This window comes from Limtongia smithiae (genome assembly GCF_038497785.1).
Source record: "Limtongia smithiae strain NRRL Y-17922 unplaced genomic scaffold V1518scaffold_5, whole genome shotgun sequence".
NCBI classification, from domain to species: Eukaryota; Fungi; Ascomycota; class Lipomycetes; order Lipomycetales; family Lipomycetaceae; genus Limtongia; species Limtongia smithiae.
Window position 1 is genome coordinate 640,086 of NW_027117626.1, and position 14,266 is coordinate 654,351.

Below are 14,266 nucleotides of genomic sequence, written 5' to 3' on the forward strand. Positions count from 1 at the left end.
CCCGTGCGATTACGCCTGCTCGAAATATACACGATCTATTTAACATTACATACATTGACCAAACCCGATAACACGCAACACAAGCGACAGACATCGCACTGACACCGGCCACATCTGTCATGCAAGGCTCTATATACAAATAGCTGTCTATTTCCCGACTTGAGGTACAGTGGCATATAGATATATGTATAGGCTTTCATATAATGCATCTTTAATGACCAAACAATAAAATCAAAATGACAAACTTATGTAGACATCCGGAGTAAAAGAAACAGAAGGAAAAACGCCATACGTAAACGAAACAGTCATGAATATGAATCAGTGGGCGGTCAGCGGAGGCGGCCTACCTGCCCTTGGTTGCGTCTGGCGCAGAAATGGGGTCGGAAGTGTCGCCGCACCCCTTGAGCCACGGGTCGTTGAGCACGTCTTCCATGGTTGGTCGCGCAGCGATATTCCGATTGAGCATCCGTCTGATGAGCGACACGCTCTCCTCGCTCATGACGTACGGCATGCGCAAGTCGCCGGACATGATCTCAGCCGAGTCATAAAATGGATTTTCTTTGTAGATGATCGTGTAGAGCAAAATGCCGGCTGCCCACACGTCTTGCTCCTTGCCGCTGTACATCTGACCGCGGAGTACTTCGGGGGCGGCGTAGTCTGACGATGTTAGAAACAAGTCAGTTGACGCAACGAAGTCAACATACCAATGGTGCCAACGAAGACGGTGAAAGGCCCGGACTTGATGTAGGCCGCACTTCCAAAATCGATGAGCTTTATGTTTCCGTCGCTATCGAGAATAATATTTTCGTCTTTGATGTCGCGATGCACGACGCCGACCTGGTGCAAGTGGCGGACAGCGCTGGCGACTTGGAAAAATATGCTGCGGCACTCGGCCTCATCCATGTTTGCCCGCAATTCAACGTAATCAAAGAGGTCCATGCCGGGAATACCGTGTGGAGACATCTCGATGTAGTAGTTCGTCTCATCCTCGAAGAAATCAAGCATGTCGACGACGTTACGGTGGGGATACTGCTGAAGGAACTTCAGCACGTGGATCTCGAGCGGGATGGTGCCAAGCGTGCGATCGCGGATCCAGGTCTCGACAAGGATGCGCTTCTTGGTGACGTATTTAAGTACCACCTTCTGTGCAAAACGTGTGAGCATTGCGCGCTGTGCTGAACAACCCGACCTATACATACTAAGAGTATACCCACCTCATCGCGTGGCGGCTTGTACTGCGCCAGCTTAACTTGCCCGTAGGCGCCCTCGCCCATGTCTTCAAGGATGGTGAACCAGTTGATGGTCTTCTTTCCCGCGTACAAAGTAGAGGCGTCTGTGACCTGCACGACGAGTTCAGTGGATGATGGCGGTTGCTTCTCCGGCGAGGCGGCGGCGGTGGCGGCGGTGGCATCGTCGGCTGCGACGAGGTCGGAATCGGGTGCGGGCTGGTCGGAGTAATCAGAGGCCGAGCCAGATGAGGAGGTGGAGAGCGACGGCGTCTTTATTGATGGAGCTGCCGGGGATGTGATAGTCTGTGGAGGGGTCTTGGGCTCGGGGGTTGCATCGAGAGAGATGTCCTTGATTCCGGATAGTGCGCTGACGGACAGATCGGATAAGACGGTGCCGTCGCCGGCGCTGGAGGGACGGATGGTGGGAGAAGTAGGCCACGCCGATGGACTGGAGGCAGGAGCGGAGGCCTTGTTGTTCATTACGACGACATTTCTGCTGTGGGGGAAGACGAAGGAGGAGGGGGACTGGGAGCCAGTTGTGCTAGCCGCCGAGGAGAGGAAGGACATGGTCTTCTCCGCGGTGCACGCCAGAGTAGGCGCACCCAGCGACAAGAGAAACCGGCAGACGGGGGAAGCGGGCCAAGTGTGGGGGGATGATGCGGAACTGCAGAGGGGTCGGCGTGGGCGTGGATACGGTTGAGAAAGAAGAAGGCGTCGTGTTTGCGCTGGCGACTGCGCAAAGCGGCCGCCACGGGCACGTGATCATATGTTGTGGGGATTGTCATCAGATATGGCCAGCGACAAGCAGTGTTACAGCAGCCGTAGAGCGAGCCCCACGTTATAGACCCACCTTCTGCTCTAAACCTGGATCCATCTCGCTTGGTGCGCCGCTGAGCCGCGCTGAAAAGCTTCTGGAAGCCGGCTTTCGCCTTCCCCGCGCGTTCTCCACGCCGCGTCCTTCTCGGACTTTCACTCAGACCCTTCTCTCGTACTTCGACGCGGACGCGAAGCGGCAAGCCACCCAGCGGCCCACAGGGAGAGGAGTCAGAGATAAAAAATGACATAGCGGCGATAAAAATCCAAGCTCACCTCCTCGCCCACGGTCATATCCACTGCCACTTCCTATTCAACTTCCTGACACTCTAGCCCAAGACGCTCCGCCGACTGCCGAAATGACTCTAGAAATCCGAAGATCTGGTCTCGGACGAAGATTCGCGACCGCATATCGCACTCCCACGTAGCCGACGACTCTGGGTTTCGAGTCTGCCATCGCGATGGTGCCCGCCTATATACGCGGACGGCCGACGCTATACCAGACTCCAGGCTCAGTTCCTCTACCACGGTATATACAACCCGCCACCGTCCGGATCGCAGCACCGCACGCGGCGATGTCATACATAACCGCGCCAAACGATTTGCCAGCGCTTTAAAGCCCAGCGGATTCCACAGGTACGGGTCGGAACATCGATGCACAGCGCCGGACTCAATTGCCCAAACGGGATTCCCCGCAACGCATGCGCACTCGTGATCGTAGCGGTTAGAGTTCCGTCCCTGTCTCAGAACGGCATGAGAGACGCACACTAAAACGCGCCCAGTATGATTCCAACGACGGTTCGACGTTGCTCTTCTGCCCGTTCGACGCCTTGGCTGCGGACTGGCGGCGACAGACACGGAGCTCGTCGGCGGCAGACGTATCGTGGTGGCCGCGGGAACTGCTGATGACACAGGTCCGATTTCTCAGCACCCGCTCGGGCCCCAGCAGCGCAAATTGGAACGCCGGTGCGCGCTTGCACTCTCGCGGCACGGTGGTGGAGGCCGGGTTACACGAGCCAGGCGTACCGGATTTTCATGCTCGATTTGGACTGGTGGTTGCACAAACGGCGAACCGGTTGCGCTCTGTGCAGCCGAGCGCAGGAAAACCGGCCGCATTTTGGCATGGCTGGTTTGGCAGGGGCGCCAGCACAGCGAGGCTCAGCTGCAACCGAGTCATCTCTCGCGCGCTTCAAACCTTAGCGTCCTGATACCGATAAGCACTCCCACCGCCCGAGCGCGCGCGTACTGCTTCCATATATGCCCCGCTCCGCCTGCGCCGCCCGCGCCAGCTGCTGTCGTGCTGTCAGCGCTAACCTCCACTCTCTGGTTTTGTCGAGTCCGTATAGCCTCTATCGCTATCTCGCCGCGCTCACGGCTAACATCCTCTAGTACCATGGCGGGCGAGGATCACGACGAGAAGACCCCTCTGCGGGCAGACTACACGCCCGACGACACCGCCGAGGGCTCCATCTCCTCCGTCTCCTCCAGCAAGTCGTCGTCGTTCTTCAGCGCGCTCCGCTTCCGCAAGTCGCCCTCCTCTACCAAGTCCTACTCCACCGTCGAATCCGCCGACGAGTTCGCTGGCCTTCCTGAACATGAAGCGAAGATTCTCCGTGACCAGGTCGAGCTCAAGCCGGCCAGCGCGTCATACTTCACACTTTACCGTTATGCCAACAAGGAAGACCGCGCTCTGCTCTTCATTGGCGTCCTCAGTGCCGTGCTTGAGGGTGTCCTGAAGCCGCTCATGGCGCTACTCTTTGGCCGTGTCACCGACACCTTCACCGGCTACGACCCCAACCCGACCTACTTCAACTCCACCAACTACAACTCGACTTACTACAACAGCACCGATGACTCGACCTACTCTTACAGCAAGACCTCCTCCTTAATGTACGACCGCAACGATACCCCCACGCTCACCCGCGAGGAGTTCGTCGCGACCATCAGCCGCCTCTCTTTGCTCCTTGTCGCCATCGGTCTCGCAGATATCGTCTTCTCAACTATCAAGACCTATATCTTCATCGACCGAGGCGAGGTTCTCTCCGCCCGCATTCGTGAGCATTACCTGGCGGCAATTCTCAAGCAGAACATCGGCTACTTCGACAAACTCGGCTCCGGCGAGATCACCTCCCGCATTACAGCCGACACCGTGCTCGTCCAGGAGGCCCTCTCCGAGAAAATTGCGTTCATTCTCGCTAATACTACCACGTTCTTTGCCGCCATCGTTGTCGCCTACAGCCAGTACTACGTACTCGCCTTCATCATGAGCTCCCTGCTTGTCGCCATCATCCTCTCCACCGGTATTGCCTCGCTCTACATGGTTAAGTACAACCAGAAGGCGCAGGAGGGATATTCTGTAGGCGGAACTCTCGCTGAGGAGGTTATTTCCAGCGTGCGCATCGTCCAGGCTTTTGGTGTCCAGGACATTATGGCAAGTTCTTACAACGCCTTCCTCAGTATAAGCGAGCACTGGGCAATCTACGCCGGTGTTGCTGTTGGCTTGATGAACGGCTCCATGTTCTTGTGTTCCTGGTCGACCGATGCCATGTCGTTCTGGCAGGGCATCCGTTTCTTCACCGAAGGTCGCATCTCCGTCGGCGTAATCGTCACTGTATGTTCTTCGTTTACTTTGCATGAACTGATAACTAACCGTATGTAGATGGTTTTCGCTGTGTTCCAGGGTGCATACGCCTTTGCCATCATCTCGCCGTACCTCTCGACCGTCACTAGCGGTATCGCTGCCGCAACCAAGATCTTTGCCACTATCGACCGCGTGTCTGCCATCGACGCGTCCACCGAGGACGGCTTGAAGCTCAAGGAGGTCTCTGGCGAGATCGTCCTCAAGGGCATCAAGTTTATCTACCCCTCGCGACCCAATGTCACCGTTCTCAACGACTTCAACCTCACCATCCCCGCAGGCAAGACTGTTGCGCTCGTCGGTGCCTCTGGATCCGGTAAATCCACCATCGTAGGCCTAATTGAGCGCTTCTACAGCCCCATCTACGGCGAAGTGTTCCTGGACGGCCACAACCTCAACGATCTCAACCTGCGCTGGCTTCGTCAGAAGATTGCGCTCGTCCAGCAGGAGCCTACCCTGTTTGCGTGCTCGATCTTTGAGAACATTTCCTACGGTCTCATTGGCACTGAATATGAGTACGCATCGGCCGAGGAGAAGCGCTCCTTGATCGTTGAGGCGTGCAAGCAGGCCAATGCCTATGACTTCATCATGAACCTCCCCGAGGGTCTGGAGACTAACGTCGGCGAGCGCGGCTTTTTGATGTCTGGTGGTCAAAAGCAGCGAATCGCCATCGCGCGCGCCATAGTTTCTAACCCTAAGATTCTTCTTCTCGACGAGGCTACCTCCGCTCTCGACACCAAATCTGAGGGCATCGTCCAGGATGCTCTGGACCGTGCGGCCAGGAACCGCACTACCATTGTCATTGCCCATCGTCTGTCCACTATCAAGGACGCGGACTGCATCGTCGTCATGCGCCGAGGCCAGATCCTCGAGATGGGTACACACTCCGAGCTGCTTTCTAAAGAGGGCGAGTACTGCTCGCTCGTCAAGGCGCAGCAGATTGAGTCGCTCAAGGAGAAAGAGGCGAAGAAGATCCAGGACGAGGAGAAGCAGGCAGCCGAAGCTGAAGATGCCACGACCGAGAAGGCTATCGAATTGACCGCCTACCAGACCAACACCCTCGGGCTCTCTCGTACCAAGACTGGCAAGTCTGTCTCCGGATTGTCCACCGCTCCCTACACCGCTATGGACGTTGAGGCCGCTGAGGAGCCGTCCGTGTGGAGTGCGTTCAAGTTTATCTACGAACTCTCCCGCCCGGAGATGAACTACAACCTCCTCGGTCTCTTCGCATGCTTCGTCAACGGCGTCGGCTACACTGCGCTCGGTCTTCTCTGGGGTACCAACCTACAAGCAATCTCTGACATCTACGACTACAACGAGTTACGCCGCGTCGTGCAGCGCAACGCTGGATTCCTGTTTATGCTAGCCTGCATTCTCGGTGCGTCCAACACGACCTCCGGCGCCGCGTTCGGCTACACTTCTGCTAAACTTGTCCGCCGTATTCGTTTCATGTCGTTCCGCCAAATGCTCCGTCAAGACATTTCATTCTTCGACAAGGATGAGAACACGGTAGGCTCACTCACTGGTACACTGTCTCGCGACGCGCAGTCGGTCGAGGGTCTTGGCGGCATCACGCTCGGCAAGATCATCGACGCTATTCTCACCGTTCTCGCCGCGTCGGTCGTCTCGATCGCACTTGCGTGGAAGCTCGGTCTCGTCATGACCGCGAGTGTTCCAGTTCTGATCGGATGCGGTTTCTTCCGTTTCTACATCCTCGCCTCCTTTGAGTCCCGCGTCAAGGAGGAGAACGAGCGCACTGCGTCGTACGCGTGCGAGGCCACCTCGGCGATCCGTACCGTTGTCGCGCTCACCCGCGAGTCTGACGTGTGGGAAACTTACCACTCATCGCTGTCGCAGATGATCGTGCGCAACCGGCCGTCGAGCGCCAAGTCCGCACTGTTCTATGGGTTGACCCAGGGCATTGTTTTCTTCATCATGGCGTTGCAGACGTACTACGGCGGCGTGTTACTGAGTACGGGCGAGTACTCGCTGTTCCAGTTTTATGTTGTGTTTATGTCGATCATCTTTGGTGCCGAGGGCGCCGGTGTTGTGTTCTCGTTCGCTCCCGACATGGGCAAGGCTATCCAGGCGTCGAAGAGCATCAAGTCGTTGCTCGATGCTGAGCCTGAGATTGACGCCTGGTCGACCGAGGGTGGCGTACCCGAGGATGTGCGTGGCGACATCGAGTTCCGCGACGTGCACTTCCGCTACCCAACGCGTCCCGAGGTGCCTGTTCTGCGCGGCTTGAACCTGACCATCAAGCAGGGTCAGTATGTTGCGCTCGTTGGTGCTTCCGGTTGCGGCAAGTCCACCACGATTTCGCTGATCGAGGAGTTTTACCGGCCTACCGGTGGCGCTGTGCTGCTTGACGGCAAGGACATTACCTCATTCAACATCAACGCCTATCGTCAGAATATCGCGCTGGTGTCCCAAGAACCCACCCTCTACGCCGGCTCGATCAAGTTCAACATCCAGCTCGGCTCCCCCATCCCCGTTTCCAACGCCGATATCGAGGAGGTCTGTCGCCAGGCCAACATCCACGACTTCGTCATGTCCCTCCCCGACGGCTACGAGACTCTCTGCGGCTCTAAGGGCACGTTCCTCTCAGGTGGCCAGAAGCAGCGCATCGCCATCGCGCGCGCGCTCATCCGCAAGCCCAAGGTGCTGCTCCTCGACGAGGCCACCTCCGCGCTCGACTCTGAGTCCGAGAAGGTCGTCCAGGCTGCGCTCGACCTCGCTGCGAAGGGTCGGACCACCATCGCCGTTGCACACCGTCTCTCCACCATCCAGAATGCCGATATCATCTACGTTTTCGAGGCCGGCAAGATCTGCGAGTTCGGCACTCACCAGCAGCTTCTCGCAAAGAAGGGCCGTTACCACGAGCTTGTCAAGCTGCAAGCCCTCGAGGAGAGCGCGGCATAGACGCATTTTTCACCTACATACTCGTTACCTCCTACATTTCTTTCTTTTGATCATATTGGAAGCCACAATCTAGAGAAGCAAGCACATATTTTGTTCATTTCAATTTTTTGATTTTCGTTTGGAGTCTTGGTTTGTTGTTTGCTCGCCTCATATTCGCTCATTTGTCGCCAACATATAGAGAGATTAGACAAGACAGGCATGTCTGTATATAAATTACTATGTATGATCTTGCTTTTGATGCTTTGTTGCAAATAGAGAGGCAATTTGAAGTAAATCCGATGTTCCGCGATGGAGTTTGATTGCAGAGCGCTTGGCCTGCGTATTGCTCTTAGAGCTGGTCTTACGCGAATAGCGAGGAGAAGTTGCCGCTGTCAACAAGCTATATGAAGGAGGTTATATATCAAGAAGCCATCGCACTTTCAGACACGGAAACACGGAGACGGACGCGTACGGACGTGTCGTGGTGTACGCAACTTTCGCGACGAACTCGTTGAACAGCCTTGCCGGGGAATTCCGGCATCCTGATGGAGAGGAGCTCAGCGCGTGATGATTCTGTGATCGAACGAAAGTCCGATCTGGAACCTTATCGGCACTCATGTGACTCATATGTGATTTAGGCAGTGACTCCGAGACCCCGAATCCGAGATCCATTCCAGCGAGCGTCGGCGTGGCTTGCGAACCGGCAGACTGCATTTCTCTAGTAATACAAGGTCGGTTCGCACCGTCATTGTCCGTCAGCATAAGGACTCTGAGTCTCCTCCCGGAGAGCAGCTACGGTAGTGAACTGGTGATGATCTCGTATCCGACTCGTATTTACCGCGCCGCACGTTGAACTGCTTAGTGGCTTGTGCGCATGCGCGACGAGATAAGGAGCGCCTCTACGAGCAGCAACGCCACCTCTGTCTGCTGCTCGCTGTAGTTCATTTTTCGACAGTTTCGGTTCAACTGCTGGCGGAAGAGCGTAGGGCGCGATCGCGAGCGATCCGGAATTTTCAGAGGCAAGGACTGGTGCTGTAGACGCAGACGCAGCAGGGCCTTATCGACGATAAGCCGGAAATGCATCTCGCGCCAGTGCTCGAAACGGGAGCTCTGCCTCGAGCTTCTGCACGTCTTCTCTCGTCTACCGCTTTCGCGGGCCAACTGGTTTCATACCATCCAATGCCACGCTAGTAGTCACTCTCTTCCTTAGTCCATTTTTGAGAAGACTTTCCCCCCACGCACCCTTCTGCCGTTCACGCACACGCTCTAGCTATACCCCAGCAGCGGCCTCAGCACTTCGTTACCTTGTCAACCAGCGCTGCAGCGAGCTAGCTGTCTGAACTCCCGCAAATGGCGTCAAATAGCGAAAAAGCTGCACAGCAACAGCAGGATGGCGACGCTGCTGCGTCATCTTCTTCAGCGCCGACACAGACTACGCCACTGCTCGGCAGCAAGACGTCGACGACTGAGCACCTTGACGAGTTTTCGAGCCTCCCGGCGCGCGACGCCGCCATCCTACGCGAGCAGGTCGAGGTGCCCGACGTAACCGCATCGTTCTTCTCTATGTTCCGATATGTCACCCCGATCGACACCTTCATGCTCGTTACCGCGACCGTGGCTGGTGTCCTTGAGGGCACCGCGCGCCCGCTCATGACGCTCGTGTTTGGCGCGTTGACGCAGACATTTACGGATTACTTCCGGTACAACCCCTATGACAATCAGATCTTTGCGAATGGAACGTATCACGATATTTACTTCAACGGCACGTACTTCAACGGCACCGCGTACAACGGCACGGAGTCGTCGTGGTCGTCGTCGGAGTACGATTACAACGCGTACCAGGACTTTATGGAGAACTACCTCTCACCGGAAGACTTCCAGCGCCGGGTGAACAGCCTTGTATTGTTCTTTGTGTATATCGCCGTTGGTGACGTATTGCTCTCGTATATCCAGATGTTTGTCTTTATTGATCGTGGGGAGGTGCTCTCCTCGCGCATCCGCGAGCATTACCTCAAGGCCACGCTTAAGCAGAATATCGGATACTTTGATCGTCTCGGCTCGGGCGAGGTCACAACTCGCATCTCCGCTGACACTCTCTTGATCCAAGATGCTATTTCCGAGAAGATTGGATTCATCATATCGAACTTGACGACTTTCTTTGTCGCTTTCGGCATCGGTTTCGCGCTGTCTTACAGACTCACCTTCATCATGACCTCGATCGCGGTCTTCGTCCTGACGACTTTCTTCCTCTCCTCCGGGAAGATGGTGAAATTCTACAAGCTCGCCCTTGGCGGCGTTTCCACCGGCGGCTCGCTCGCGGAGGAAGTCCTCTCCTCCGTGCGCAACGTGCAGGCCTTTGGGATCCAGGAGCGCCTCGTCATGAAATACGACAAGTTCCTCGCGCTCTCGGAGAAGTACGCCGTCAAGGCCGGCCTTGCAGCTGGTGTCATGACGGGTACGATGTGGCTCGGCGTGTTTGCAAACGACGCGCTTGCGTTCTGGCAGGGCTCTCGCTTCCTCGCGCGCGGCGAGCTTAGCGTGTTGCGTGTGATTACGATTCTCATGGCAATGGTCCAAGGTACCTACGCGATCGCAAACATCTCGCCACACGTTCGCAGCATCTCAAACGGCATGGCTGCGGCTTCGAAGATCTACCAGACCATCGACCGCGCGTCCGTCATTGACTCCTCCGACAAATCCGGCAGACGTCTGGACAGCGCACAGGGCGACATCGAGCTCCGCGGCGTTCGTTTCATTTACCCGTCGCGTCCGAACGTCACTGTGCTCGACGACTTCAACCTCAAGATCAAGGCAGGTTCGACTGTCGCACTCGTCGGTGCGTCCGGCTCAGGAAAATCCACCATCGTTGGTCTGCTTGAGCGGTTCTACAAGCCGCTTGACGGCCAGGTGATGCTTGACGGCGTCGACATTAACGAATTGAACATCCACTGGCTGCGCTCGCAGATCGCGCTCGTGTCCCAGGAACCAACTCTCTTTTCGTGCTCCGTGTTTGAAAATGTTGCTTACGGCCTCATCGGAACTCCGTACGAACGCGTGTCCGAAATCGAGAAACGCAAGATGGTCGTCGAGGCGTGCATGCAAGCCAATGCGATGTCGTTCATCGAAACCCTCCCGGAGGGTCTTGACACCAACGTCGGCGAACGTGGTTTCCTCATGTCTGGTGGCCAAAAACAGCGTATCGCAATCGCGCGTGCGATTGTGGGAAACCCGAAGATATTGTTGCTCGACGAGGCCACCTCCGCGCTCGACACAAAGTCCGAGGGCGTCGTCCAGGAAGCTCTCGACCGCGCATCAAAAAACCGCACCACAATTGTCATCGCCCATCGTCTGTCCACTATCAAGGACGCGACCTGTATCGTCGTCATGCGTCGTGGCCAAATTCTCGAATCGGGATCTCACAACGAGTTGCTCGCTAAGAAGGGCGAGTACTTTCAGCTCGTAGACGCGCAGAAGATTCATCAGCAGAAGGCGGAGTTGATCGCCGAACTCCAAAGCCACGTACACGAAGTCGTTGAGTCCTCTTCCTCCGCAAGCGGATCTTTGGAGATTTCCTCAATCGACGAGGACGAGAAGGCACTTGACGACTCCGCGTCAGAAGACAAGTCCGAAACCGATAAGCTTCTCAGTCTACAGCGGACAAAGACTGCGAAGTCCCTGGCGCTGCACAAGACGCACACCGAAAAATCTGTCGCCAGCATCGCGGCCGCGAGAATCGTGGACAACCGCGCTGCTGAGGAAGCTGGCAGAAGGCAGTACGGTTTCTTTGAGACTGTCGCGTTCATCCTCGACCTTGCCACCCCCGAAGTGAAGTATAACCTCGTCGGTGCGACCTTCTCCGGAATTCTTGGTCTCTCATACCCCTGTCTTGGCTTGTTCTATGGTCGCTGCGTCGAGGCGTTCCGCTCGTATCCGCAGGACACCGCATACATGCTCCGTGAGGTTGACACCTTCGCCGGTTTATTCTTCATGCTCGCGTGCGTGTCTTTCATCTCAGCCCTGATCTCGCTTAGCTTGTTTGCCTTTGCAGGTCAGAAACTAGTGCGCAGAATTCGCCTGATGACTCTCCGCCAGATGCTGCGCATGGATATCTCATTCTTTGATCGTGATGAAAACACAACTGGCTCGCTCACTAGCACGCTCTCTCGCGACGCGCAGGCGGTTGATGGTCTGTCAGGCACTACTCTCGGACAGATCTTGTCGTCACTGATGATCGTCGTATCATCAGTCACCCTCGCACTCATTATCTCATGGAACCTCGGCCTTGTATGCACTGCGTGTGTGCCGCTCATGCTGGCCGCTGGCTTCTACCGCTTCTACATCCTCGCAAAGTTCAACCGTAAGAATCAGAAATCCCATGAAGGCTCTGCCGCGTTCGCCTGTGAAGCGACCTCCGCCATCCGCACCGTTGCGACGCTCACTCTCGAGGACGAGGTACTCGAGAAGTACCATGAGGGCCTAGCGAAGATCATCGTGAGCAACCGCCCTGCGACACATTATTCTGCGTTCCTGTACGGTCTCGCACAGGGTATGGTGTACTTCATCATGGCGCTTGCGTACTGGTACGGGTCGCTGTTCATTCGCAGACGGGAATACACGATTTTCCAGTTCTACGTCACATTCATGGCTGTGGTGTTCGGGTCCCAGTCCGCGGGTATCATGTTCTCCTACGCGCCGGACATGGGTAAAGCTTTTCAGGCGGCGCAGAACATCAAGGCGCTCTTTGAGCTGCAGCCGCAGATCGATACGTGGAGCGATGAAGGCGATGTCCCGCAGAACGTGCAGGGCGAAGTTGTCTTCAAGAACGTGCACTTCCGCTACCCCACCCGTCCGCAAGTGCCCGTGCTACGCGGTCTGAACCTACGTATCAAGCCAGGTCAGTTCGCGGCACTCGTGGGATCTTCCGGATGCGGTAAATCGACGACGATCGGATTGATGGAGCAGTTTTACTCCCCCCTTGCTGGCCAGATTTTACTCGACGGGCATGATATCTCGTTGTTTAACATTAATGAGTACCGTAAGCAGATCGCGCTGGTGTCCCAGGAGCCGACACTCTACGCCGGAACGCTACGTGAGAACGTCATGCTCGGCAGCACTGTTCCGGTTACCCAGGAGCAGGTCGAGACTGCGTGCAAGCAGGCGAATATTCATGACTTCATCATGTCGTTGCCGGATGGCTATGACACGCTTGCCGGATCCAAGGGCATGTTGTTGTCCGGCGGACAGAAGCAACGCATCGCAATCGCGCGCGCGTTGATCCGGAACCCGACTATCTTGCTTCTTGACGAGGCTACCTCCGCGCTCGATTCCGAATCCGAGAAGGTCGTCCAGGCCGCGCTTGACGCCGCGGCTAAAGGGCGCACGACAATTTCTGTGGCGCACCGTTTGTCGACGATTCAGAAGGCGGATATTATCTTTGTCTTTGAGAACGGCCGGGTGCTTGAGAGCGGTACGCACCAGGAGCTGTTGGCGAACAAGTCGAAGTACTACGAGCTTGTGCAGATGCAAGCATTGGAGGCGTCAGAATAAGAGCGCTGATCTACCACATTCATTACTCTTTCTTTGTTTATATTTTTGTTTATGTGACTAAGGGAGCGGTGGCTTACGCTCGTTGTGATAGAGAAGTGGCATACAGGGTATAGAAATCATGAGGGCGCATAGATGTTTTAGTAAGTAGGTAACAACCAAATCCAGGACAAAACATTATCATATTTACAGTAGTTCTATCTCTGGGTGGTATTACACATGGTTATTGCTGGGCCTTCTTCTTTGGCTTATCTTCTGTGCGCTCGACTTTAACCCCATCAAGTCCCTTCTCCTCCAGTAACGCTGTAAGGTACTCCTCAACTTCGTCTCCCACATCGCCTTGAATCACAATCTCATCCTTTCCTTCCACGCTCTTTGTAACACTTGCGCCGGTCGCGAATTTCGAAGCGAAAGTTTTTGCGAGCTTTTTGGGATCGATGCCAAAAACTTCTACGCCGGAGACGGCGATGACGTGTTTGCGCTTTGACCGTTCGACCCGTTTCACAGTAACCTTTGAGGCGAGCTTCTTCTTGAGCTCCTTCTCGGCCCGGTTGGCTTCCTTGGCTTGTAGCTTTTGGATCTCGCGTTCGACTTTCTGTTGGGTTTCGAGGGAGAGACCTTCTGTGGCTTTTGCGATGGCGTCTGTGGGGTGTTAAAAATGTCTGTAGAAGGCGCGAGAGGGGGAAGGTAGCGAATGTACCATCTGAGTAGAGCTTCTCGTATAGGTCGGGGTGCTCTTCGAGCAGCCATTCCTTGCATTTTGGTAGCGTACCGCCAAACTCGCAGTACTACGTCACACCGTCAGCTCATGATTCACATACCAGCATAAAAACCACAATGAGAGAGTACACACCTCTGGAGGAAACGAGCAGACACCACAGTATACAATCGACAGAGCCTGTTCGCCGCATCAAAATTAGTAAAGAATTGCGAACTAGCCCCATCCTTGCGAACGCCGCGGTGAAGTACCTTTGTGCCGTCTCCTTCTACCATGATGGAATATCGGGTGTGTTGTCACCTCTTTTAACAGGCCTGGTGAGATCGATGAGCGTACTCGCTGTGCACTGCGATTGTCAATGTGGAGAGAGCACTGCGATTTCGAGGCATTTGTTCCCAACATGCGCGAACGACGACGCTCTCG

The 14,266-nt window shown here is 55.6% G+C and overlaps 4 protein-coding genes across 4 annotated transcripts; 2 read left to right on the forward strand and 2 right to left on the reverse strand.

Moving 5' to 3' along the window:
• Positions 1-19: 19 nt before the first annotated feature.
• Positions 20-1,922, reverse strand: V1518DRAFT_416220 (kinase-like domain-containing protein). The gene is made up of 3 exons (XM_066904004.1): positions 1,215-1,922; positions 705-1,143; positions 20-657 (listed from the first exon to the last, which is right to left on the reverse strand). The coding sequence occupies exons 1-3, from the start codon at positions 1,794-1,796 to the stop codon at positions 344-346; spliced, it is 1,335 nt and encodes a 444-aa protein (XP_066759918.1). The 5' UTR covers positions 1,797-1,922; the 3' UTR covers positions 20-343.
• A 1,389-nt stretch (positions 1,923-3,311) lies between these two features.
• V1518DRAFT_416225 (P-loop containing nucleoside triphosphate hydrolase protein) lies at positions 3,312-7,961 on the forward strand. The gene is made up of 3 exons (XM_066904005.1): positions 3,312-3,378; positions 3,432-4,653; positions 4,702-7,961. Exons 2-3 carry the CDS (start codon positions 3,436-3,438, stop codon positions 7,600-7,602), a joined length of 4,119 nt encoding a protein of 1,372 aa, XP_066759919.1. The 5' UTR covers positions 3,312-3,378; positions 3,432-3,435; the 3' UTR covers positions 7,603-7,961.
• Positions 7,962-8,797: 836 nt separating this feature from the next.
• V1518DRAFT_262554 (P-loop containing nucleoside triphosphate hydrolase protein) lies at positions 8,798-13,516 on the forward strand. Its single transcript, XM_066901018.1, has one exon. It carries the CDS (start codon positions 8,932-8,934, stop codon positions 13,126-13,128), a length of 4,197 nt encoding a protein of 1,398 aa, XP_066759920.1. The 5' UTR covers positions 8,798-8,931; the 3' UTR covers positions 13,129-13,516.
• Positions 13,164-14,254, reverse strand: V1518DRAFT_416228 (translation initiation factor SUI1). The gene is made up of 4 exons (XM_066904006.1): positions 14,095-14,254; positions 13,979-14,023; positions 13,826-13,913; positions 13,164-13,767 (listed from the first exon to the last, which is right to left on the reverse strand). The coding sequence occupies exons 1-4, from the start codon at positions 14,116-14,118 to the stop codon at positions 13,349-13,351; spliced, it is 576 nt and encodes a 191-aa protein (XP_066759921.1). The 5' UTR covers positions 14,119-14,254; the 3' UTR covers positions 13,164-13,348.
• Between the last annotated feature and the right edge of the window lie 12 nt (positions 14,255-14,266).

Bases quoted from the DNA above. Each gene is read 5' to 3' on its own strand.
- V1518DRAFT_416220 (XM_066904004.1), bottom strand. From the start codon at position 1,796: ATGTCCTTCCTCTCCTCGGCGGCTAGCACAACTGGCTCCCAGTCCCCC. The intron at 1,144-1,214 runs GTGGGTATACTC...CGTTTTGCACAG, and splicing joins ACAAGCCGCCACGCGATGAG to AAGGTGGTACTTAAATACGT. The intron at 658-704 runs GTATGTTGACTT...TAACATCGTCAG, and splicing joins CGTCTTCGTTGGCACCATTG to ACTACGCCGCCCCCGAAGTA.
- V1518DRAFT_416225 (XM_066904005.1), top strand. From the start codon at position 3,436: ATGGCGGGCGAGGATCACGACGAGAAGACCCCTCTGCGGGCAGACTAC. The intron at 4,654-4,701 runs GTATGTTCTTCG...AACCGTATGTAG, and splicing joins CCGTCGGCGTAATCGTCACT to ATGGTTTTCGCTGTGTTCCA.
- V1518DRAFT_262554 (XM_066901018.1), top strand. From the start codon at position 8,932: ATGGCGTCAAATAGCGAAAAAGCTGCACAGCAACAGCAGGATGGCGAC.
- V1518DRAFT_416228 (XM_066904006.1), bottom strand. From the start codon at position 14,118: ATGGTAGAAGGAGACGGCACAAAG. The intron at 14,024-14,094 runs GTACTTCACCGC...TGCGGCGAACAG, and splicing joins TAGAAGGAGACGGCACAAAG to GCTCTGTCGATTGTATACTG. The intron at 13,768-13,825 runs GTACATTCGCTA...AACACCCCACAG, and splicing joins CGAGAAGCTCTACTCAGATG to ACGCCATCGCAAAAGCCACA.